General features: G+C 44.7%; 1 protein-coding gene across 1 annotated transcript in view; it reads left to right on the forward strand.

Moving 5' to 3' along the window:
* Positions 1-26,425, forward strand: part of rnf150a (ring finger protein 150a) — a 223,373-nt gene extending 196,948 nt beyond the window's left edge. Inside the window, exon 7 of the mRNA XM_070872132.1 lies at positions 21,807-26,425. Coding sequence (XP_070728233.1) covers positions 21,807-21,925 — 119 coding nt within the window. The 3' untranslated portion in view covers positions 21,926-26,425. The remainder of the gene's footprint in view (positions 1-21,806) is intronic.
* Positions 26,426-27,142: the final 717 nt, after the last annotated feature.

A 27,142-nucleotide genomic window follows, 5' to 3' on the forward strand; every position in this document is an offset into this window, starting at 1 on the left:
TGGAGCTGTATATGTAGCCTGCATTCCACTTCCACTGAAGGTGTGGAATGCAGTGGCTAGGAGTGGAAGGATGTTGCAAAGAGCAAGAGAGAGGGTGGTCACGTTCTCCCATGTGGCACTGGAGATCCTGCAGGAGGCAGTAGAGAGGAGGAGAGGTGTCCTTTACCCGCAGTGGGGGAAGGAGGCCACAGAGGCAACTGATGCGCCACATGGGGGATGAGATCACTCGGGAGCCCTGGCCCCAGGACATGGCGCCAGTGCTGCAGGAAATTTATGACATGACAAGAGCGGTCAAGGTAAGAGCACATCTCAAAAAGACACTTCTCAATAACTGCACCACCACCAGCATCACAACCTCAACACACTTCATCAACCATCTATAACTATACACTGACATTCACACACCCCACACTATTGCATTCTTCACAGGCACTCTTCACACCTCAGACACATCTCACAGCTCTTCAATCATGTGAGGCTTCACACAATATACTTGTCAATACATTCATTCACAATCACCACTCTTTTCCAGGAAAAAAAAAAGCACATAACAGGCGGCAGCAGGACCTGACTGGGAGAGGTCAACCACATCTACATGATGTCACTCCCCTTGAGGAGGCAGTGCTGGCCGTGATTGGGAGGGAAGTGGCAGACCCCGTGCCAGAGGCAGAGCAGGGAGCATCTCACCGAGAGGTACGTGGCCACTGCACTTCCTTGCAGATGAACATCTGTTCCTGATCCCTAATCACCCAAAGCTATCCTCACTCCCAAGCTCCATATGGTCTGAACACATACATCCTCCTATAGTGGCCACACGCACTGCACCCTAACCCTTCCAGCTTTATCATTGCAGGCTCCCAGGAGCAAGATGCACTTCGCCCCATGGAGCAGGTTCAGGAACAGCAACAGCCACCTCGCTCCCCAGAGGAAGACGAGAAGGAGTGAAGATGAATGCACTGCATCAGTGGCTACCACTGTTGCAGGCACCAGCTCAGAAACCAGCACCACACGCTACTTAGAGGCTAGCTTTGAAAGGGGGTCCTCATAGTGTAATGCACTGGACACTAGTGGGCAGCAGCCACGCAGGGTGCAAGGGACACCACCAGTGTCACTTTTCTGGGAAGGGGAGGGGGCAAGGTCGCATACTTAGTTCTGTTGCAGAGGAGTCAGATGAGGACCTTGCAGGGCGAAGCTTCAGAAGAAGGCAGATGGGTGTGACAAACCAAATACTTGGTGCAATGAAGAGCCTGCCTGAAAGCCTACGGGTCATGTCTAGGAAGCCTCCAACCTGATCCGTGGCTGGATGCAGAGCCTGGAACCCATCCTCTCCAGCGTGGAGTGGCAGGTGATATCCAGCCAGCGACTTATGGGGACCACATCATGATATCTAAGGTCGCACCTTTCACTGCAGGCATTGCAGCTTGCACGGAACTGCAAACTGCTGCAATAGAAGCTCAGACGTCTATCATGGTGGCTCTGGGCTCTTTGGTTGAAAGGGGCTTTCAGAGTGTTTCCGATGCCCACAGATCTGTCCCGCACCTGATCACTGGGTGGGCTGAACAGGCACCGAAGTAGTGGCGTGGGATTCATGGAACAGGAACCTACTGGCCTCTCTTAGGATGCCAGCATTGCTGCTCCCTCCCCCACCACTTCACCATTGCCCTTGCCTGTCAGCCAGGCGGCCAAGACTGCTGAAGCCCATGCTAAGATGGTGCAACCACTCGAGGGCATCCCAGGAGGACATCTGAACTGCCCTCTTCAGATTCTCAGTGGTCATCGACCTCACCTGCTGCTGCCACTGATTTGCACTTTGTAGAAGCACTAGATTAAGCAAAAGGACTTATATGTAGCCACGAAGGGTAAGCACCAGGGTGAATAGTGTAACATTTTAAGTGATATTCTGTCATGTTTACATATTTTGTTTTATGTATATAGAAACCGATTATGATAATTATGATTACAACATTCAGGCTTGGGCTGAGAAGTGGCGAGTAACATATGAGCTATACAAGTGCCAGGTAATGACTATTTCCAACAAGCGAGAGTCTAACCACCGCTCTTTGACATTCAACGGCATTACCATCGCCGAATCCCCCACCATCAACATCCTGGGGTCACCGTTGACCAGAAACTTAATGGACCAGCGACATAAATACTGAGGCAAAAAGAGCAGGTCAGAGGCTGGGTATTCTGTGACGAGTGTCTCACCACCTGACTCGCCAAAGCTTTTCCACCATCTACAAGGCACAAATCAGGAGTGTGATGGAATACTCACCTCTTGCCTGGATGAGTGCAGCTCAAGAAGTTCAACACCATCCAGGACAGAGCATCCAGGATTGGCACCCCATCCACTACCTTAAACATTCACTCCCTTCACCACCGACACAACCTGGCTGCAGCATGTACCATCTACAAGATGCATTACATCAACTCGCCAAGGCTTCTTTGGTAGCACCTCCATGACCTCTAACACCTTGAAGGACAAGGGCAGCAGGTGCATGGGTACATCACCACCTCCACATTCCCCTCCAAGTCACACACATAAGAACATAAGAATAGGAACAGGAGTAGGCCATCTAGCCCCTCGAGCCTGCTCCGCCATTCAACAAGATCATGGCTGATCTGGCCGTGGACTCAGCTCCACTTACCCGCCCGCTCCCCATAACCCTTAATTCCCTTACTGGTTAAAAATCTATCTATCTGTGACTTGAAAACATTCAATGAGCTAGCCTCAACTGCTTCCTTGGGCAGAGAATTCCACAGATTCACAACCCTCTGGGAGAAAAATTCCTTCTCAACTCGGTTTTAAATTGGCTCCCCCGTATTTTGAGGCTGTGCCCCCAGTTCTAGTCTCCCTGACCAGTGGAAACAACCTCTCTGCCTCTATCTTGTCTATCCCTTTCATTATTTTAAATGTTTCTATAAGATCACCCCTCATCCTTCTGAACTCCAACGAGTAAAGACCCAGTCTACTCAATCTATCATCATAAGGTAAACCCCTCATCTCCGGAATCAGCATCGTGAATCGTCTCTGTACCCCCTCCAAAGCTAGTATATCCTTCCTTAAGTAAGGTGATCAAAACTGCACACAGAACTCCAGGTGCGGCCTCACCAATATCCTATACAGTTGCAGAAGGACCTCCCTGCTTTTGTACTCCATCCCTCTCATAATGAAGGCCAACATTCCATTTGCCTTCCTGATTACCTGCTGCACCTGCAAACTAACGTTTTGGGATTCATGCACAAGGACCCCTAGGTCCCTCTGCACCGCAGCATGTTGTAATTTCTCCCCATTCAAATAGTAATTCCTTTTACTGTTTTTTTTTCCCCAAGGTGGATGACCTCACACTTTCCGACATTGTATTCCATCTGCCAAACCTTAGCCCATTCGCTTAACCTATCTCAATCTCTTTGCAGCCTCTCTGTGTCCTCTACACAACCCGCTTTCCCACTAATCTTTGTGTCATCTGCAAATTTTGTTACACTACACTCTGTCCCCTCTTCCAGGTCATCAGCACCGATCCCTGTGGCACACCACTAACCACCGATTTCCAACCCGAAAAGGACCCATTTATCCCGACTCTCTGCTTTCTGTTCGCCAGCCAATTCTCTATCCACGCTAATACATTTCCTCTGACTCCGCGTACCTTTATCTTCTGCAGTAACCTTTTGTGGTGGCACCTTATCGAATGCCTTTTTAAAATCTAAATACATCACATCCATCGGTACACCTCTATCCACCATGCTCGTTATATCCTCAAAGAATTCCAGTAAATTAGTTAAACATGATTTCCCCTTCATAAATCCATGCTGCGTCTGCTTGATTGCACTATTCCTATCCTGACTTGGAAATATATTGCCATTCCTTCATCGTCGCTGGGTCAAAATCCTGGAACTCCCTCCCTAACAGCACTGTGGGAGTAGCAGTTCAAGAAGGCAGCTCACCACCACATTCTCAAGGGCAATTAGGGATGGGCAATAAATGCTGGGCTTGCCAGCGGTGTCCACATCCCATGAACAAATAATAAAAAAATAATTGAGTAGTAGTGGAATGGCTGGTTTTTTTTATTGTGAAAGGAGAAGGGTTGAAAGGATTGAGTGCAGATGATGGACTGTCTGATGGATCCTAAGTTGTGGAAGGTACATCATGTGACTGCAGTGCTCCGGAGACGGAGAGTGGAGCATATCTCTCAAAAGTGCTCTTCGATTAGATGGCGGTGAGCACCCCTTCCGAGTGTGGCCCCTCTGGTACTCCCTGTCCTCGTCCTCCTCTTCTTCCTCCATCTCTTCTTCCACCTCTTTTGGCTCCTGAGCTGACCGACTGGCACAATTGCTGGTGGAAAAGGCTAGTTTCGAATTATCACCATGGAGCATGCAGCAAATTACCATGAAAGTGGACACCTTCTTGGCCGAGTACTGCAGGGCACCTCCTGACTGATCAAGACATGTAAACCTCTGCTTGAGGACCCCAATGGCCTGCTCCATGATATTCCTGATGGCTGAGTGGCTCTCATTGTATGAGTGCTCAGCTTGTACTTGGGCGTTTCCAGGAGATGTGAGTCATGGTATTGAAGGGTATCCCTTGTCACCTAGTAGCCACCCATGAACTTTGCGTTGGGGCTCAGAGATCTGTGGGATGGATGACTTATAAATGCATCGTGGCAGCTTCCTGCATATCGGGCATTTACTTATATGATGCATTGCTGGTGGTTGCAGAAAAGATGTATGTTGAGGGAATGGAATCCCTTCCTGTTCCTGAGCACCTCCGAGTTTAAATGAGAGGCTCATATGACCACATGTGCATAATCAATGGCTCCCTGGACCATGACGAATCCTGTTGAATTCTGGTGCTCTCTGCCTCTGGTCTTTGGATATAGGGAATGATATACTGTAATTCTTCAGAGCGTACAGAGCTGCAGACACCACTCTTATGCAGAACTGCACAGAGGATTGAGATAGTGATTGATATCACCTATGGCAGCCTGGAAGATTCCCGTAGCATAAAAATTAAGTGTTACTGTGACCTTGACTGCCACAGGCAGTGCAATCCTGGCTGTGCTGCAATATCAGAGTTTTCCTTCCACGTGGCCACAGACCTCTGTAATGGGGGTACTTGTGCATGAAACACAAAAGGATAGTATGCAGATACAACAAGTGATCAGGAAGGCCAATGGAATCTTGGCCTATATTGCAAAGGGAATGGAGTATAAAAGCAGGAAAGTCTTGCTGCAGCTATACAGGGTATTGGTGAGGCCACACCTGGAATACTGCGTGCAGTTTTGGTTTCCATATTTACGAAAGGATATACTTGCTTTGGAGGCAGTTCAGAGAAGGTTCACTAGGTTGATTCTGGAGATGAGGGGGGTTGACTTATGAGGAAAGGTTAAGTAGGTTGGGTCTCTATTCATTGGAATTCAGAAGAATGAGAGGTGATCTTATCGAAACGTACAAGATTATGAGGGGGCTTGACAAGGTGGATGCAGAGGGGATGTTTCGACTGATGGGGGAGACTAGATCTAGAGGGCATAATCTTAGAATAAGGGGCCGCCCATTTAAAACAGATGAGGAGAAATTTCTTCTCAGAGGGTTGTAATTCGATGGAATTCGCTGCCTCAGAGAGCTGTGGAAGCTGGGACATTGAATAAATTTAAGACAGAGATAGACAGATTCTTAAACGATAAGGGAATAAGGGGTTATGGGAAGCGGATGGGGAAGTGGACCTGAGTCCATGATCGGATCAGCCATGATCGTATTAAATGGCGGAGCAGGCTCAAAGGGCCGTATGGCCTACTCCTCCTATTTCTTATGTTTTTATTACCTCCTTGGTAAAGCTCAGCATTCTCATGCTCTGGTCTTGGGTAATGTAAATGTAGGAGTGCTGCTATCTGAATACCCTGGGTAGACAGGACCAGCTGCTGAGAGCCCTCCTGTTCCTTTCTCCTGGAGAAGCCGATGCTGGTCTGCCTAGCTTTACCTCCTCCAAATTGTACTGCAGAGCAAGGGGGACCCCTGCCAAGATGCCCATGGCCAAACACTTCCTTTCTCCTGGTGACTCCTGTAAGGTATCCAGTAAAGTAGGGTAGTAAAACACTTACTCTCTTTAAGTGAAGTCCTGAGAGAATATCCGGGGAAAGTGTTGATGGAGTATCGTTGAAGTCTTGACAAAGTGTCCCAGAAAGTCTTACAGTGTGTCTCAAACATCAGCTTCAAGCTCAGTGTAGTCAGTCGATCTCAATTAGCAAGTGAACATTAAAACTGAGCATGGCTTTAAGTAGCGTTCAAAACACTCAGCAGCGACTTGTTTACTCCTGTCCAGCTGGTCACTGTAAGGAGAGGTCATTAAGTTAAACATTATCCATCAAAAGGGCGTGCAACCCCATTAATGAGCGCAAGCAGAGAACTTAACGATCCTCCAGGTGAGAGTTCCTAGCGCTGGCTTCAACTTCTTTACCAAATTAGCGTCTTGCGCTAAACGCGGGTTAAACCAGCATTACAGCTTAAGATTCCAGCTTAGCCACCCCTTTAGCACCTAAAGTATTCAACCAAAATTCCCCCATCAATGTTTTACTGTTAATTAAACCTATAATTTGTGTTTCTTTTTTCAGTTAACAGATATTGGCAACGTTCTTATTGTAATTCTAGTGTAACCACAAAGATAAATGTTGACATAAAGGGCATGACAAATTTTGTATGAATACGCACTGCACTATATTTTTGCATACATCCTGATTTTTTTTCTTTTAGCTGTTATAATTATCGTTCTCTGTATTTTCTTTCTCTCTGTTACATTATTTCCTTTATAATTCTTGAGTGCCCATTGTTCATATGTGAGTCTTGACTGCGAGTGTCAGTGGGCTATTTCACCCCAAGGTCATCATAGGCAGTCCCTCAGAATCGAGGAAAACTTGCTTCCACTCTTAACATGAGTTCTTAGGTGGTGTACAGTCCAATACGAAAACCACAGTTTCTGTCACAGGTGGAGCACATAGTCGGTGAGGGAAGGGATGGGTGGGGCTGGTTTGCCACACGCTCTTTCCACTGCCTGCGCTTGATTTCTGTTCACGCTCTTGGCGATGAGACTCGAGGTGCTCAGCGCCCTCCCGGATGCACTTCCTCCACTTAGGGCGGTCTTTGGCCAGGGTCTCCCAGATGTCAGTAGGGATGTTGCACTTTATCAGGGAGGCTTTGAGGGTGTCCTTGTTTCGTTTCCGCTGCCCACCTTTGGCTCATTTGTCATGAAGAAGTTCCGGGTAGAGCGCTTGCTTTGGGAGTCCCGTGTCTGGCATGTGAACTATGTGGCCTGCCCAGCGGAGCTGATTAAGTGCGGTCAGTGCTTCGATGCTGGGGATGTTAGCCTGGTCGAGGACGCTAATGTTGGTGTGTCTGTCCTCTCAGGGGATTTGTAGGATCTTGCAGAGACATCGTTGGTGGTAATTCTCCAGCGGCTTGAGGTGTCTACTGTACATGGTCCATGTTTCTGAGCCATACAGGAGGGCGGGTATTACTACAGCCCTGTAGACCATGAGCTTGGTGGCAGTTTTGACGGCCTGATCTTCAAACACTCTTGCTCAGGCGGCCGAAGGCTGCACTGGCGCACTGGAGGCAGTGTTGGATCTCGACATCAATGCCTGCTCTTATTGATAGGAGGCTCCCGAGATATGGGAAGTGGTCCACGTTGTCCAGAGCTGCTGCGTTGATCTTGATGACTGGGGGACAGTGCTGTGTGGTGAGGACAGGCTGGTGAAGGACCTTTGTCTTGCTGATGTTTAGAGTAAGACCCATGCTTTCGTACGCCTCAGTAAATACTGTAGTTCGACGACAGAGTGGTCTTGGACCTGGCCTGGAGACGGCGAATGTTGAACAGGTTCCCACTGGTTCTGTAGTTTAGTTCCACTCCAGCGGGGTGGGGGGGAGCTTGTTGACTGTGAGGTGGAGCATGGCTGCGAGGAAGATTGAGAAGAGGGTTGGCGCAATAACGCAGCCCTGCTTGACCCTGGTCCGGACGTGGATTGGGTCTCTGATGGATCCGTTGGTCAGGATCACGACTTGCATGTCGTCGTGGAGGATGGTGACAAACTTTTGGGGACAGCTGAAATGGAGAGGCGCTCCATATTCCCTCGCGGTTTACAGTGTCAAAGGCCTTTGTAAGGTCAAAGAAGGCCATGTACAAGGGTTGGTGCTGTTCCCTGCATTTTTCTTGCAGCTGTTGTGCCGTAAGTATCATGTCCGTTGTACCCCGTAGTGGACGAAATCCGCACTGTGACTGGGAGGAGCTCCTCAGCCACAGGGAGAAGACGGTTGAGGAGGATTCTAGCGACGACTTTCCTGGTGATTGATAACAGGAGAGATTCCTCTGTAGTTGCTGCAGTCGGACTTGTCCCTTTTTTGAAAATGGTCACGATTACTGCATCTCTGAGATCTCCCGGCATACTCTCCTTTCAGATGAGAGAGATGAGGTCATGCATTCATGCCAATAGTGCCTCTCCACCATACTTTAGTGCCTCAGCGGGGATTCCATCTCCTTCCATTGCCTTGTTGTTCTTGAGCTGGCGGATGGCCTTTTCTACCTCGTGCTGGGTTGGGTAGCATACTGCGGGATAGAGTAGAGGATACTCGAATCAAAGGCAGAGTCTCAGTTAATGAGATCTTCGAAGTGTTCCTTCATCAGGTCCTGACTGCCTCGGTGTCCTTGATGAGTGTCTGCCCGTTCTTGGCCAGCAGTGGCATGGGGCCTAGGGTGCTTTGGCCGTAGGAGGCCTTGACTGCGGTGAAGAATCCTCACACATTATGGCTGTAGGTCAGCTGCTGTATCTCCTGTGCTTTCTCCACCCACTATCTATTCTTTAGGTCGCGGGTTTTTTGTTGGACTTCAGCCTTAAGCCGTCTGTAATGCTTTTTTGCTGCTCCTGAGTTGGGTATTTTTAGGTTCAGAAATGCCCTGTGCTTGCGATTTATTAACTCTTGGATCTCCTGGTCATTCTCATCAAGCCAGTCCAACTTCAGCGCTACCCTGCTCCTGACAAAATGCCTAGAACACGACCTTGTCATCACCAACACCTTGTTTCGCCACAGGGACAAGGCATTGTGGCAATAACCCTCGTTCCAAACACTGGCACCTGCTCAACTATGTCATTGTTTGAGCCAGGGATCACAAGGATGTGAGCATTACCCGCACCATGACAGAAGCCTGCTGGACAGACCATCGCCTAATCTGTTCCATCATCAACATGAATATAGCCCCAAAGCGGTGACAGCAGCAGAAGCAGTGCAGCAAAAAAAAAAATCAATGCCGGGGCACTCAAAGATCCAGCTAAGAAGCCCTATACAGCCAGCGCCTCACTGCTAACTGATGACCCTCAATGACTCCGAGACGCAGAATGCCCACAGCGTTTGGTCTGCCTTCCAGGTCACCATAACCAGTGCCTGCGAAGAGACACTCGATCACTCAACCAGGAAACACCAGGACTGGTTTGATGAGAATGACCAGGAGATCCAAGAGCTAATTCCACTACTGCCACTCTGCCAGTGCCCTTGATGTTGCCCGTCAGCCAACCAACCCAGATTGCTGCCGCCAGCTAAATACCCCAATGCAAAGCAACTAAAAATTAGCCATTAGGAAAAATAGCATAGTTCTCCCATCACTGGGTAAATGCACCATCCAGATTGGTACTAAGCTACACAAGACAAGGAAGGCCTCATCTTTGATCGCTGCCTGTGCTGAGTTACTTGATCTCAGCAGGAGGCATTAAGGGGGCTGCAAATAGTCTTGGTGCCCTTAGGTTAGGAATGAGGGAAAAACAGCTGGGATTTTCTGTTCCTGATCATTATCCTACTGTGTATGTGAACATTGGGCAAGGACAGGACCACACTTGACTGTGATGTCTCACCATGTGCAGATTGTGTTGCACAACCCAAATACATAAAGAAAGTTACTCACCCCTCAATGGACCCCTAAAAATAACATTTATCGCATACCAAATTCACAAAATAAATCACATACTTGGCTACAAACTATACATCAATGATTTAGATGAAGGAATTGAGAGTAATATCTCCAAGTTTGCAGATGACACTAAGCTGAGTGGTGGTGTGAGCTGTGAGGAGGATGCTAAGAGGCTGCAGGGTGACTTGGGACAGGTTAGGTGAGTGGGCAAATGTATGGCAGATGCAGTGTAATGTGGATAAATGTGAGGTTATCGACTGGTGGCAAAAGCACAAAGGCAGAATATTTTCTGAATGGCGGAAGATTAGGAAAAGGGAGGTGCAACGAGACCTGGGTGTCATGGTACATCAGTCATGAGGCAGTCGAGGAGGAGTTCGGGCAGTCGAGAGGCCTACCGGTGCAGCTGCAGCGGGGTGAGAAGGCAAAAAGAAGTAGAAAGAAATTGAACGGTGATGTCACAGCCAAAGAGGTAAGTGATTGGCTGGTGATTGGTAAGTAGCTTTTCTTTTTTCTTTTCTTTATCAGTAAGTAACATTTAGCATTGTTGTTGCCAAATTAAGTTTATCTAAGGGTTAAGTCATGGCAGGACAGTTCGGACACGTGTTATGCTCCTCCTGTACTATGTGGGAAGTCAGGGACGTTTCCGGTGTCCTTGACAACTATGTGTGCGGGAAGTATATTCGCCTCCAGCTCCTGACAGACCGCATTACGGCACTGGAGCTGCGGGTAGATGAACTCTGGAGCATCCACGATGCTGAGAATGACGTGAATAGCACATTTAACGAGTTGGTCTTACCGCAGGAAAAGGGTACACAGCCAGATAGTAAATGGGTGACCAGCAGGAAGATCAGTGCAAGGAAGGTAGTGCAGGGGTCCCTTGCCGTCAACCCCTGCAAAACAGATACACCGCTTTGGGTACTGTTGCGGGGGGAGAGTCATCAGGGGAGGGCAGCAGCAGCCAAGTTCATGGCACAGTGGGTGGCTCTCCTGCACAGGAGGGCAGGAAAAAAAGTGGGAGTGCTATAGTGATAGGGGATTCGATTGTAAGGGGAATAGATAGGCGTTTCTGCGGCCGCAACCGAGACTCCAGGATGGTATGTTGCCTCCCTGGTGCAAGGGTCAAGGATGTCTTGGAGCGGATGCAGGACATTCTGAAAAGGGAGGGTGAACAGCTAGTTGTCATGGTGCATGTAGGCACCAACGATATAGGTAAAAAACGGGATGAGGTCCTACAAGACGAATTTAGGGAGCTAGGAGCTAAATTAAAAAGTAGGACCTCAAAAGGAGTAATCTCAGGATTGCTATCAGTGCCATGTGCTAGTCAGAGTAGGAATTGCAGGATAGCTCAGATGAATACGTGGCTTGAGCAGTGGTGCAAAAGGGAGGGATTCAAATTCCTGGGACATTGGAACCGGTTCTGGGGGAGATGGGACCAGGACAAACCGGACAGTCTGCACCTGAGCAGGACCGGAACCAATGTCCTAGGGGGAGTGTTTGCTAGTGCTGTTGGGGAGGAGTTAAACTAAGATGGCAGGGGGATGGGAACCTATGCAGCGAGACAGAGGGAAATAAAAGGAGGCAGAAGCAAAAGATAGAAAGGAGAACAGTAAAAGTGGAGGGTAGAGAAACTCAAGGCATAAAATGAATGTGCAACCAACACATCAACCTGTCAACAAATCTGCCACATTACAGAAAAATTCTAAAGGAGCAAAGTGTGTTAAAAAGACAAGCCTGAAGGCTCTGTGTCTCAATGCGAGGAGTATTCGGAATAAGGTGGACGAATTAACTGCGCAGATAGCAGTTAACGGATATGATGTAATTGGCATCACGGAGACATGGCTCCAGAGTGACCAAGGCTGGGAACTCAACATCCAGAGGTATTCAAAATTTAGGAAGGATAGGCAGAGAGGAAAAGGAGGCGGGGTGGCCTTGCTGGTTAAAGAGGAAATTAATGCAATAGTAAGGAGGGACATTAGCATGGATGATGTGGAATTGGTATGGGTGGAGCTGCGGAATTCCAAAGGGCAGAAAAAGCTAGTGGGAGTTGTGTACAGTCCACCAAACAGTAGTAGTGAGGTTGGGGACAGCATCATACAAGAAATAAGGAATGTGTGCAATTAAGGTACAGCAGTTATCATGGGCGACTTTAATCTACATATTGATTGGGCTAACGAAACTGGTAACAATGCGGTGGAGGAGGATTTCCTGGAGTATATTAGGGATGGTTTTCTAGACCAATATGTCGAGAAACCAACTAGAGAGCTGGCCATCCTAGACTGGGTGATGTGTAATGAGAAGGGACTAATTAGCACTCTTGTTGTGCGAGGCTCCTTGGGGAAGAGTGACCATAATATGGTAGAATTCTTTATTAAGATGGAGAGTGACACATTTAATTCGGAAACTAGGGTCCTGAACTTAAGGAAAGGTAACTTCGACGGTATGAGGCGTGAATTGGCTAGAATAGACTGGCAAAGGATACTTAAAAGATTGACGGTGGATAAGCAATGGCAAACATTTAAAGATCACATGGATGAACTTTAGCAATTGTACATCCCTGCCTGGAGTAAAAATAAAACGGGGAAGGTGGCTCAACCATGGCTAACAAGGGAAATTAAGGATAGTGTTAAAGCCAAGGAGGAGGCATATAATTTGGCTAGAAAAAGCAACAAACCTGAGGACTGGGAGAAATTTAGAATTCAACAGAGGAAGGCTAAGGGTTTAATTAAGAGGGGGGAAATAGAGTATGAGAGGAAGCTTGCAGGGCACATAAAAACTGACTGCAAAAACTTCTATAACTATGAGAAGAGAAAAAGATTAGTGAAGACAAACATAGGTCCCTTGCAGTGGGATTCAGGTGAATTTATAATGGGGAACAAATAAATGGCAGACCAATTGATCAAATATTTTGGTTCTGTCTTCACGAAGGAAGACACAAATAACCTTCCGAATGTGCCAGGGGGCAATGGGTCTAGTGAGAAGGAGGAACTGAAAAATATTCTTATTAGGCAGGAAATTGTGTTAGGGAAATTGATAGGATTGAAGGCCGATAAATCCCCGGGGCCTGATAGTCTGCGGCCCAGAGTACTTAAGGAAGTGGCCATAGAAATAGTGGATGCATTGGTGATCATTTTCCAACAGTCTATCGATTCTGGATCCGCTCCTATGGACTGGAGGGTAGCTAATGTAACACCACTTTTTAAAAAAGGAGGGAGAGAGAAAACGGGTAATTATAGACCGGTTAGCCTGACATCAGTAGTGGGGAAAATGTTGGAATCAATCATTAAGGATGAAATAGCAGCGCATTTGGAAAGCAGTGACAGGATTGGTCCAAGTCAGCATGGATTTATGAAAGGGAAATCATGCTTGACAAATCTTCTGGAATTTTTTGAGGGTGTAACTAGCAGAGTGGACAAGGGAGAAACAGTGGATGTGGTGTATTTGGACTTTTAAAAGGCTTTTGACAAGGTCCCGCACAAGAGATTGGTGTGCAAAATCAAAGCGCATGGTATTGGGGGTAATGTACTGACGTGGATAAAGATCTGGCAGACAGGAAGCAGAGAGTCGGAATAAACGGGTCCTTTTCAGAATGGCAGGCAGTGACTAGTGGAGTGCCGCAGGGCTCAGTGCTGGGACCTCAGCTCTTTACAATATACATTAACGATTCAAATGAAGCAATTGAGTGTAATATCTCCGAGTTTGCTGATGACACTAAACTGGGTGGCGGTGTGAGCTGTGAGGAGGACACTAAGAGTCTGCAGGGTGACTTGGACAGATTAGGTGAGTGGGCAAATGCATGGCAGATGCAGTATAATATGGATAAATGTGAGGTTATCCATTTTGGGGGCAAAAACACGAAGGCAGAATATTACCTGAATGGCGGCAGATCAGGAAAAGGGGAGGTGCAACGAGACCTGGGTATCATGGTTCATCAAGTTGGCATGCAGGTACAGCAGGCAGTGAAGAAGGCAAATGATATGTTGGCCTTCATAGCTAGGGGATTTGAGTACAGGAGCAGTGAGGTCTTGCTGCAGTTGTACAGGGCCTTGGTGAGGCTTCACCTGGAATATTCTGTTCAGTTTTGGTCTCCTAATCTGAGGAAGGACGTTCTTGCTATTGAGGGAGTGCAGCGAAGGTTCATCAGACTGATTCCCAGGATGGCAGGACTGACATATGAGGAGAGACTGGATCGACTGGGCTTATATTCACTGGAGTTTAGAAGAATGAGAGGGGATCTCATAGAAACATATAAGATTCTGACGGGACTGGACAGGTTAGATACAGGAAGCATGTTCCCGATGTTGGGGGAGCCCAGAACTAGGGGTCACAGTCTAAGGATAAGGGGTAAGCCATTTAGGACCGAGATGAGGAGAAACTTCTTCACTCAGAGAATTGTGAACCTGTGGAGTTCTCGACAGCAGAGAGTTGTTGATGCCAGTTCATTAGGTATATTCAAGAGGGAGTTGGATATGGCCATTATGGCTAAAGGGATCAAGGGGTATGGAGAGAAAGCAGGAAAGGGGCACTGAGGTGAATGATCAGCCAGGATCTTATTGAATGGTGGTGCAGGCGTGAAGGGCCGAATGGCCTACTCCTGCACCTACTTTCTATGTTTCCCCACCCCCCACTTGCAATAAACATCACAATGCACCCTATTGAGACTCTGAACATTCTAAACACTCAGGTGCATGTTCCCCTCCAACCTCAATACTTCACAATCCTTACCCAGGAAATTGATTCCCCATGTTTGGAGAGTCACTGTAAACAAATTAAATGTGTGCATGCAGGAATCCATCTCTTATATAAAAGACAATTCCCAGAAGCTGCCGTACATCCAGAGTTCCAATTCACATACAAGCAAATTAACTTTTTCTTTTTATAACCAATGTGATGTCTGGAGACTTCTCCAATTTTGAGCAGTATTGTACCTGGAAGGGATTGTTCTGAAAGAGGAAAGCGAAAGACACACTGACCCTGTTGAGTTTGAGTTTGAACCTAAAAGTTATCATTTATATTCTTACAGTACTTAAATAAAAATGCCATTTGACTTATTCACTCACCAAAATCAGTGGCCGTAATGATATATCAATGTTACACAGCATAAAACAAAATCTCAAAACAACATATTCTCTGACTTACCATGAGCAGTGCCATGGGAGATTTACTACACTATAATGTACAAGTCTTGCATCTAGTGATCCCGGTCCATCAAGACGTCAATTTTCAAATTCTCATCCTCGTGTTCAGATGGCTTCATAGCCTTGCTCCTCCTTATCTCTATAATCCCCGCCAGCCCTACAACCCTCTGAAAACTCGACATTCCTCTAACTCTGGCTGCTTATGCATCCCCCACTTCCTTTCCCCACCATTGGCTATAAAAAAAAATTCATTCATGGGCTGTGGGTGTCTCTAGCATTTATTGCCCATCCCTAATTGCCCTTGAAAATTGATGGTGAGCCACCTTCTTGAACTGCTGCAATCCCTGCGGTGAAGGCATTCTCAAAGTGCTGTTAGGGAGGGAGTTCCAGGATTTTGACCCAGTGACGATGAAGGAATTGCGATATATTTCCAAGTCAGGATGGTGCGTGACTTGGAGAGAACTTGGAGGTGGTAGTGTTCCTGTGTGCTTGCTGCCCTTGTCCTTCTAAATGGTAGAGGTTGCGGATTTGGGAGATGCTGTCGAGATTTCGGTGGAGCATCTTAATAGATGGTGCATTCTGTAGCTATTGTGTGCCAGTTGTGGATGGGGTGCCAATCAAGCAGGCTGCTTTGTCCTAGATGGTATCGAGCTTCTTGAGTGTTGTTGGAGCTTCAATCATCCAGGCAAGTGGTGAGTATTCCTCACATTCCTGACTTGTGCCTTGTAGATGGTGGAAAGGCTTTGGGGAGTCAGGAGGTGAGTCACTCGCTGTAGAATACTCAGCCTCTGACCTGCTTTTGTAGCCACAGTATTTATGTGGCTGGTCCAGTTAAGTTTCTGGTCAATTGTGACCACCCGCCCCGCCCCCCCCCCCCCCCCCCAGGATGTTGATGGTGGGGGAATCAGCGATGGTAATCCCGATGAATGTCAAGAGGGGGTGGCTAGACATTCTCTTGTTGGAAATGTCATTGCCTGGCACTTGTGTCGTGCAAATGTTACTTGCCACTTATCAGCCCGAGCCTGAATGTTGCCCAGATCTTGCTGCATGCGGGCACAGACAGCTTCATTATCTGAGGAGTTGTGAAAGGAACTGAACATGACAATCATCAGCAAACATCCCCACTTCTGTCCTTATGATGGAGGGAAGATCATTGATGAAGCAGCTGGAGATGATTGGGCCTAGGATACTACCCTGCGTAACTCCTGCAACTATGTCCTGGGGCTGAGATGACTGCCATGCCTTCAGCCATCTGGGCCCTTAGCTCTGGAATTCTCTCCTTAAATCTCTCCATCTTCCCCTTCTCCTTTAAACAACGTCTTAAAACCTTCACCTGTCTTAAAGTCTCCTTCACAGTGTCAGCTGTGGCTCAGTGGGTAGCACCGCCGCCGGGACTTGAGCACAAAAAAATCTAGACTAACACTCCAGTGCAGTGCTGAAGGAGTGCTGCACTGTCGGAGGTGCCATCTTTTGGATGAGACATTAAACCGAGATTCCGTCTGCTCTCTTCAGTGGACGCAAAAGATCCCATGGCACTATTTCAAAGAAGAGCAGGGGAGTTATCCCCAGTGCCCTGGCCAATATTTAGCCCTCAATCAACATAACAAAAAAAATTATCTGGTCATTATCACATTGCTGTTTGTGAGATCTTGCTTGTGCGCAAATTGGCTGCCACATTTCCTACATTTCAATAGTAACTACACTCCAAAGTACTTCATTGTCTGTAAAGCGCTTTGAGACGACCGGTGGTTGTGAAAGGCGCTGTATAAATCCGAGTCTTTTTTTATCTTTGGCCAAGTTTTATCGGTCCACGCTTCTGTGTAGTGCCTTGGGATGTTTTCCTATGTTAGGGGTGCTATATAAATGCACGTTGTTGTGTAGGAGATAAGCACTCAAAAGTTTTAACATTTGTTTACTCCATTCTGTCTCTGAATATTTGGTTGTTTCAATTAAAACAATTGGTTGGCACAACTCTTGATCAATTGCTATACCTCATTATTTTAGTTGTGAACATTCGAAAATGAAAGTCAGGTAAAGGCCAGATGGCCTATCGAGCCTGTTCCATATAGTCATGTTGCAATTAAGCATCATGGCCTCCAATGCTCCCACCTGTCAACAGCCACATAATCTCCTAGGAGAGGAAAACACATATATTAAGAAAACTCTAGATCAGTTCAGAAGCAAAGAATAATTCTGGGAAATTCTTCTGTGATTTCCGAAGGCGCACAAAATGAGTTGCAGAAGACCACAGTGACCATGAGGCACATCATCCATCATCCAAACTACCTTTCGTACACAGTAATATCAGCCTTAGCCAGGAACACGCCCAGCTTGTGTATGAAGCTTTTATTCCATGGAAAATGAAAAAGTTGAAAACAAAACATTTCAGTGTGGTTGCCTGAACAAGATATAGTTCCCATAACTTATGTCGCCCACGCTTATCAAAGGCAGCTGCCTATATCGGGCAATTAGCACTAACCATTTGCAAGTACCATAGGAGTCAGTGTCCTGATAAGGTTTTCTGTGCGGGTGCAGTGTTAATTACGTTCGACTGAGATATGCTGTTTCATTGCTACAACCTATTATGGTTTTACCACCCACCATTTATGGTGGGCAAATTACATTAACACGAACACACCTGCTATATGTGGTGCGGACTACTTGCATGCAGGGTAATATTGTATGCTTGCAGAAGTCAAAAATACAAACTTTGACTAAATCTCAGTAATTGCTACTAGATGGTGAATGTCAATATATTTGGTACACAAGTGGCCTGGTTATGAATGCATCAACTCCATAGTGCATCACGTAGACAAAAAATGGTTGACCGGGTCTTGATGTCACTGGTGTATGACAGTTCCAGAAAGAATGCTGCAGTTCAGTCCCTGATGCTAGAATATTAATGTCTGTAGGCTGCAGTCCTCCACTTACAGAATACTGTGAATATTGCTGAGAGTCAGTTCCATGTCAAAGTAAATGTCTGTTGTATTTGAAGTGGTGTAAATTGATTTTTGTGGATAACTGCAGCCAAATTTCAAAGAATGATGGAGACAAAGAGAACTTGTGCAGTTTACCCTGAAGTGTAATCATATGATATTTTGGCAAAAAATATGCTTAATGCCTCTCATCTGTAACTTCTGTATGATCTTTTAACTGTTTAATTATTAGATGTACTTCCTGTGTTCGGGCCCATATGTTGACATTTTATGGGCAACTCACCAGTTACTAATAGCAGCTGTTCAGTGGGACTGAGGGTATAATTTTATACATTCTACAACAATCTGACATTGTACAGTAACTCATTCACTGCTGAAAGACACAATGCAACATTCCTCTGCAGTGCCTGGTCCAACGTGATGCCAGATGGCACAGTAGCTGTATAGAATGATGAAGGCAGTAACTTTCCAGATTCCAGACTCATAATCAAGAGCCAGTGTCGCCTTTTTGATGAGTTATGGACAGAATCAGTACCAGGAACAGACTGCTCTAAATTTTCTGTTTCCCTGCAAGATCTAATGCAGTACTACTGTGTTGTGATTTTTGTGGTAACTTTAAATCAAACTTTTTTTTAAATCCTACTTTACAAAAATTGGGCACAGTAAGATGAAGAATATCAATGCTGGGGAATAAATCACTTTGGGTATCCAGACCCAGGAACAAACATTCCATGGTCAGCTGTAGCACAAGCCTGCGCAAAATATTTTAACCCCGTGCTGTGCCAGTTAGAGTTTTTCCGTTTTATACACCAGCTATTTAATCACCTCCCTGTGAAATTATCAAGTTAGCTCTGGATTGTCCTGAATTCTGGGAATTTGGTGCTGTGAACCCATCTTACCAAGGACTACCAAATATATTACACAATAGGTCTTGCCTTAGCCAACGGAGATGAATTTCTATTCCAGCAGTCTGAACTGGAATTAGACCCATTGCCTAATGGGAAGAAAACAACATGCTAACTCACTACTCCACCTAGCCCTTTAAAAAAAATAGAATTAATTGCTTTAATGCAGATATAATGAGCCCAAATTTGGCCCTCTGTTTTTTTTAGCACACTTACCTGAGCTGCACTGACTTTCTGCTCCCAAAACGGCACCGAAAATGTAGCTTCCTATTCTCCCTGCTCTGTGGCCTCTCCCATGGCTTGGTGCGGAGTGGTCTGTCCATTGGAGGCGGAGCTAGGGCCCTGCGCAAAAAACAGTGCCGGCAGTTCAACGCATGCGCATTGGAGGTTTTGCGCATGCACAGTAGCTCCTGCCCCAATCAGAGGTCCCTGGGAGAAGTCCAGTCCTCGGGAGGAGTCTAGTCCTCGGAGAAGTCCCATCCTCGGAGAAGACCCTCGGAGAAGTGCAGTGAAGTCCCTCAGAGAAGTGGTGAAGTCCCTCGGAGAGAGAGTCAGTGCGTTCTCCCGCACCTAGCCCTGGCCGAAGGGCTTGCCGGTGCATTCTCCCACCCCTATCCCTGGCCAAATGGCCTCCCGCACCACTGATTTCCCCGGCCAGGTAGGACTTGAGTTTTATTTTTTATTTATTGATTGCTGTGCTTTGTTTTGATGGGGGGGGTTAGAGAGGAGGAGAGTTTTGATATGAAGGTAGGACTTTTTATTTTTTTTGTATTATTAATGGTTTTTATGCTTCTTGAACATTGTTGTGAAGGTGTTTAGTGCTTTGCAAGGTCCTCTGTGCTTCCCTTCCCCCCGCCCCCCCCCCCCCATCTCTGGCTACCTGCGCTGATTTCTTAACTCTCCACAAGAGTTTTCTGTGCGGCCACAAGTGGCCACATACGCTGGCCTAAGTTAGTTTGGAGCAACTATTAGCTGTCCAAACTGGCTTAAATGGCCAAAACAGGCGTAGGTGGCTGGTAACGCCCCCTTTTGAAAAAAGAAACAAAGTAAAAAAAATCCTAACTAACTCACTTACACTGGTGCAAATTAAATGTGCAGAATGGGGATTTTTAAGATACTCCAGAAAAATCAAGTTGCTCCAAAAAAAAACGGAGCAACTCCTGGGCAATTTGGGCCCATTGACTGTTGCACTGATTTTTTCTGTAATATAGCAAATCTTTCTCAGTGTCTTGAAAAACTAAAAATCTTTGCATGATATCTGGATAGTTCTGTTACAATATTCAGTTATCAGCTCTTGTCTATACACTGAATGTCATTGGCCCAGTAATTCCGATCGAGGTCTTCCCATGGGCAAATTACTGAAAAAAGGAAAAAAAATGTACACTTAGCTGGAGGTGCTGCGCTCGCTTGAACTTCCGATCCTGAGGCCTTCACTCACTGCGCATCGGAGCGCGTGCACATTGGGACGTCCGTATGCTGGAGCTGGAGTCACATGGCTCTGGGCAGCCAATCAAGGTACAGTATTTTCTCATTCATCATAATGGGAACTCCATAAGTTGGGGTTCCCATTATTATGAATGAGAAACCCCCCCCCAAACACACAAAACATAAATAAAAAAGAGAAAAATACACTACATATTTAAAATTCATTTAAATTTAAGTTCTTAATAAAAAAAAATATTTTCCTGACTTTTTAAAAAGTTTTTTTAATTATACCTTAAAATAAACTTACCTAAGTGGGGAGGGTTTTTTAACAATAAAATAAGTTTTCATATGTGTTTATTTAATTTAATTTTAATGTTTATATTTTTAAACACTTGCGCCTGTAAAAGCAGACTATAAGCCTGCTTTTTCAGGCGCAAGATTTTTAGGACATTTGCTGGGCAAAATATGCGTAAATATCGCAAATCTTACCCTGCAAGTGTCCTCGCTCCCGATATACGCGAGATCTGTCAAACCAGAAACTTGACAGATCAGAAAAGCCGGTTTTCAGCGCATGCGCATTGCGCGCTGAAAACCGGCTTTTCTGGTGCCTTCCCAGGTCCAGAGAAACTTCACACGGACCCGGGACATCGGAATTTCAGGCTAAATGTCTTTCTAGATTTTGTTTTAGGGGAGAGGTGGGATGTAATCTGGGGCCAAACATGATGTTTTGATGACTTTGCTGTTGTAATTCTGTGACTAGCTACTGCTATGTGTGTGACTGGCCTGATTTGACTTTCTTTATTTTCTTCCCCTTCAACCCTCCTTAAGCCTCCATACAGCTTCTCCATTGACGCTACAATTTTGTGGTTGAGATCTGTCCATCATTTGGAATCCCAAAACGCAGCACCATGTCCATAATGTAATTTTTATCTCTAGAGTATCTCTTTTATTTTGTTGTGGGAGTTACTTGTCCAGTCAGGCTCCAAGGAGAGCAAGGACATATATGCAATCACAATTTTGTCAATGCTAATTGCTCACCACCCCTCGTACCCAATTTGGAGATGGTGTGGGGAGTGAGATAGAGAGTACTAATGGAGCATGATTATGTCAAGTGTCTTCAACTAGCATATATGATGAGAATTGATTAATAGTGGAGAAATGTCTTGGCACTTGAACCCAACAATAGTATTCCAGTCTACAGGGATGGTGGAATTGACAGTTTTAATAATCAAAGCTTTTTCTGTGGTGACTTTGTCTAATGTTTTTTTTAATCCTGTGTTGACTGAAAACCTAGAGTTCTATATCAAATTGCAACTCCATTTGCAGCAGAAGTTTACACAGTACAATTACCATCTTCCCTGTGGCAACTAGTAGCTTGAGGCTTCTGTTGAATTTTATCACAAGCATTAGATATAGAATAAATGCACTTGGTAATTTTGTACTTTTTTCTCCCTTCTTGAAGATGATGAAGGACCAGTTGTGAGCAGTGATTCAGACACTTCACTGATTCTGGCTGTTGAAGTTGGACTTTCTGACATCGAGCTCTCCACTGACCAGGACTGCGAGGAAGTGAAATCTTGAAAAGGGTTATTAATTCAGTCTCTGGATGTGGTTCAGGCAAGCCCACAGAGTGACTGCAACAAATGTCCAGTGCACTCAGAACGGGGATGATTGTGAGAGCAATAGCGACAATCGTTTACTCTTCCTTAGACACAAATTCTTTAGCATTTGATGTCCGTTTTCTTCACGAGGAATCTGCAAGCTTATCTCTTGCCCTCATTCCTATATTTAAAAAAGCTGTTAACACTATTCAGTGACTGACCTAAATGAAGAAAGTAACAATTTTATGTGTTTACTTTGCGTTTTATACTTTCAATGATGGTCAACAATTTATCTGTGTTTTTAAGTTTGTTTTTGCGACTGACTCCAGCTTTTCCAGAGTTTGATCCCCAAATATTTTTATTAAAAGGATTGATCTTGGAATCACTGCCTCAACACTAAAACATTCAGTCGGTGCTTTTAAGTTGTGAACTGAATTTTAAAGTTGGCTCCAAGTCCTGCACTCCTGTGAATCACTAGCTTTTTTTTGTGGTCAGCTTTAAGTAAAGTTTTTTTTTGCTCAGTAAATATTCAGAGCAGCAGCTTTCAGGTGTTGAAAAGACTTCTAGAAGTTTATCTGCCATCTCTTAACATATCTTTGCCAATAGCAGAGCTAGTAATAGTATTGTACAGGGATGTTGTTCATATACAGTGTGCTCTGACGGGAATTTAGACGGAGTGAATGTTCCAGCAACAGCCCGCTTGCACTCTTAAGAATTCATGGTGGACTGGGTTGTGTGAATGTTTGTGCGTATGGTTCATATTTGACATTTCCCCAAGTCTGTGACATTGTGGCCATTAACAGAAAGAGCTAAGAAAGTGGCCAAATAGGTTAAACCACAAGCTTTCTACCCATAATGGCTTTCACCTAATGAAAATCAAAATTAATTTTAGACTTTACAAAATTACTTTACATCTACCAACTTCAGCCAAAATATAATTTACACAATACTGTACTTCAAAAGAATTTTATAATATTTCATGTAATTTGATTTCAGTTGCTTATATCATCTGTCCTAACAATAGCTTATTGTACAGTGAAAACATATGAAAATGTACCAGAATTACAGAAATATTATACTGAGTCTGAATAAATGACTTCTCAAGTCATGAGATTCTACTGCAGTCTTTTTATAGATAGATCCTTCCCTCTCACAAAAGGACCATTAATGTAATGTAATGATGTTGAAAAAATATTTATAAATTCTCTCCAGATGGAAACAAAAATACCACAAAACAACAGAGGTTGTATATTTTTGAAACTACTGTACCGTTTTTGTCTAAATGTAGATTATTGACTATTTAGACATTATTATTTGAAAATAGGCAATCCTTTACAATTGTAATGGTAAAGAACAAATTAAAAGCCCTATGTTGTTCCATGGACCATATGGATATTTATCATATAGTGTACAGAGTTTGTAATCATCCTCGTGCTTTTTTGACTTAGAGCAGCACAGCCATAGGCAAAGTACATGGTTCGTTGATCTGAAGACTTTAAAACTTTGAGGTTGCAATTTGTTTGATGTTGAAAGGAAATATGCCCACTCATGTATAGGAATAGAATTAGACTGGAAGAGAGGTAGGTCACAGCAGACTCTTTAGCAGCATACTATTTGCTGGCTTGAATTTGATGATAAATGTTAAAAATGATAACATGCTAGAATTATGGAAATCCAGTTGACTGAAAGTTATCTGATAATGAAATGTGTCTGATATTAGCTTTTTAAAGGATTAAAGTGTTTTTTTTACTCAGACAAAAGATTAGATTGCTTACGTTAATGATGGAAAAAAAATCACGCATGAATGAAACTGCGGAATCTTGATTCTAAGTGGACAGGGTAACAAATCAGAGTGCTCATTATTAATGCTAACTAAGCCATTATCTTCCTCACTCATTCACCCTTCATGTACCATAGGATGTGGCCCATCGTTGCAAGAAAATCATTTGAACCATTTCCTCTTTAAGAAAATCATACTTTAAACAGTCATATGCTCTGCTGTACAAGAGGCCTTGCTGAAGACGGCACTCTTGTTTGTTTTCTCCAGTTAGCAGTAAATCTCTCTACTGTTTCCAAAAGTTTGAATTGCTGCCTATTGTTTTTTTGTTGCTATATACAGTTTTAGATTCTCTCCTGCAGTAGCTGAATTTTTAGAGAGAAAGCTTTATCAAAGTTTGTGTGGCTGCACCTACTTTTAGTCTACAAAATTCTTGCATAATTTTCTAGCAGTGCCATTTTATGTAGCATCCGAAGAAGCTCTACCTCAATCGGACCAACCCTGAGGACTAGCGGTTAAGTGGAGTTCTGCAGGGGTCAGTGCTTGGACCCCTGTTGTTTCTACTTTACATAAATTAGTTGGATTGTGAAACCAGCTGCAAGATTGGAAAATTTGTGGATGGTACTAAAATAGGAAAATCAGTAAAAATGAAAGTTGCAGTTAAGATTTGCAGAAGGATTTGAATGATGTATAGGTGTGCAAAAGGCAATAAAATTTAGTGCTGACGAATCCAATGTTGTGCCCATTGGATAAAATAATGTGCAAAATAAGTACAAGATAAATAAAAATATAATTAATGCAGGCTTGCACAGAAAGGGACCAGCAGGGAATTGTTGAATTGTCAGGGTCAATGTCTAGACAGGTGAGGAAGTTTTAAAAAAATACTTAGGAAATGCTAAGGTATACAGCAAGAACGTGGAATTCAAGTCTACTGAGATGTGTGCAATAAAGGTACAGCAGTTATCATGGGCGACTTTAATCTACATATAGATTGGGCTAACCAAACTGGTAGCAATACTGTGGAGGAGGATTTCCTGGAGTGTATGAGGGATGGTTTTCTAGACCAATATGTCGAGGAACCAACTAGAGGGCTGGCCATCCTAGACTGGGTGATGTGTAATGAGAAAGGACTAATTAGCAATCTTGTGCAAGGCTCCTTGGGGAAGAGTGACCACAATATGGTAGAATTCTTTATTAAGATGGAGAGTGACACAGTTCATTCAGAGACTAGGGTCCTGAACTTAAGGAAAAGTAACTTCGATGGTATGAGACGTCAATTGGCTAGAATAGACTGGTGAATGATAATGTAAAGGGTTGACGGTGGATAGGCAATGGCAAACATTTAAAGATCACATGGATGAACTTCAACAATTGTACATCCATGTCTGGAGTAAAAACAAAACGGGGAAGGTAGCTCAACCGTGGCTAACAAGGGAAATTAGGTATAGTAATAAATCCAAGGAAGAGGCATATAAATTGGCCAGAAAAAGCAGCAAACCTGAGGACTGGGAGAAATTTAGAATTCAGCAGAGGAGGACAAAGGGTTTAATTAGGAGGGGGAAAATAGAGTACGAAAGGAAGCTTGCTGGGAACATAAAAACTGACTGCAAAAGCTTCTATATATATGTGAAGAGAAAAAGATTAGTGAAGACAAACGTAGGTCCCTTGCAGTCAGAATCAGGTGAATTTATAATGGGGAACAAAGAATTGGTGACCAATTGAACAAATACTTTGGTTCTGTCTTCACGAAGGAAGACACATATAACCTTCCGGAAATACTAGGGGACCGAAGGTCTAGCAAGAAGGAGGAACTGAAGGAAGTCCTTATTAGTCAGGAAATTGTATTAGGGAAATTGATGGGATAAATCCCCAGGGCCTGATATTTTGCATCCCAGAGTACTAAAGGAAGTGGCCCTAGAAATATTGGATACATTGGTGATCATTTTCCAACATTCTATCGACTCTGGATCAGTTCCTATGGACTGGAGGGCAGTTAATGTAACACGACTTTTAAAAAAAGGAGGGAGAGAGAAAACGGGGAATTATAGACCGGTTAGCCTGACCTCAGTAGTGGGGAAAATATTGGAATCACTTATTAAAGATGAAATAGCAGCGCATTTGGAAAGCAGTGACAGGATCGGTCCAAGTCAGCATGGATTTATGAAAGGGAAATCATGCTTGACAAATCTTCTAGAATTTTTTGAGGATGTAACTAGTAGAGTGGACAAGGGAGAACCAGTGGATGTGGTGTATTTGGACTTTCAAAAGGTTTTTGACAAGGTCCCACACAAGAGATTAGCGTGCAAAATTAAAGCACATGGTATTGGGGGTAATGTATTGACGTGGATAGAAAACTGGTTGGCAGACAGGAAGCAGAGAGTAGGGATAAACGGGTCCTTCTCAGAATGGCAGACAATGACTAGTGGGGTGCCGCAGGGCTCAGTGCTGTGACCCCAGCTATTTACAATATAAGTCAATGATTTTGATGAAGGAATTGAGTGTAATATCTCCAAGTCTAAGCTGGGTGGCGGTGTGAGCTGTGAGGGGGATGCTAAGAGGCTGCAGGGTGACTTGGACAGGTTAGGTGAGTGGGAAAATGCATGGCAAATGCAGTATAATGTGGATAAATGTGAGGTTATCCACTTTGGTGGCAAAAACATGAAGGCAGAATATTATCTGAATTGTGGCAGATTAGGAAAAGTGGAGGTGCAATGAGACTTGGGTGTCATGGTACATCAGTCATTGAAAGTTGGCATGCAGGTACAGCAGGCGGTGAAGAAGGCAAATGGCATGTTGGCCTTCATAGCTAGGGAATTTGAGTATAGGAGCAGGGAGGTCTTGCTGCACTTCTACAGGGCCTTGGTGAGGCTTCACCTGGAATATTCTGTTCAGTTTTGGTCTCCTAATCTGAGGAAGGACATTCTTGCTATTGAGGAAGTGCAGCGAAGGTTCAACAGACTGATTTACGGGATGGCAGGACTGACATATGAGGAGAGACTGGATCAACTAGGCCTGTATTCACTGGAGTTTTGAAGGATGAGAGGAAATCTCATAGAAACATATAAAATTCTGACGGGACTGGACAGGTTAAATGCAGGAAGAATATTCCCGATGTTGGGGAGGTCCAGAACCAGGGGACACAGTCTAAGGATAAGGGGTAAGCCATTTAGGACTGAGATGAGGAGAAACTTCTTCACTCAGAGTTGTTAACCTCTGGAATTCCCTGCCGCAGAGAGTTGTTGATGCCAGTTCATTGGATATATTCAAGAGGGAGTTAGATATGGCCCTTACGGCTAAAGGGATCAAGGGGTATGGAGAGAAAGCAGGAAAGGGGTACTGAGGGAATGATCAGCCATGATCTTATTGAATGGTGGTGCAGGCTCGAAGGGCCGAATGGCCTACTCCAACACCTATTTTCTA

This window comes from Pristiophorus japonicus, chromosome 2 (assembly GCF_044704955.1).
Source record: "Pristiophorus japonicus isolate sPriJap1 chromosome 2, sPriJap1.hap1, whole genome shotgun sequence".
Taxonomy (NCBI): domain Eukaryota; kingdom Metazoa; phylum Chordata; class Chondrichthyes; family Pristiophoridae; genus Pristiophorus; species Pristiophorus japonicus.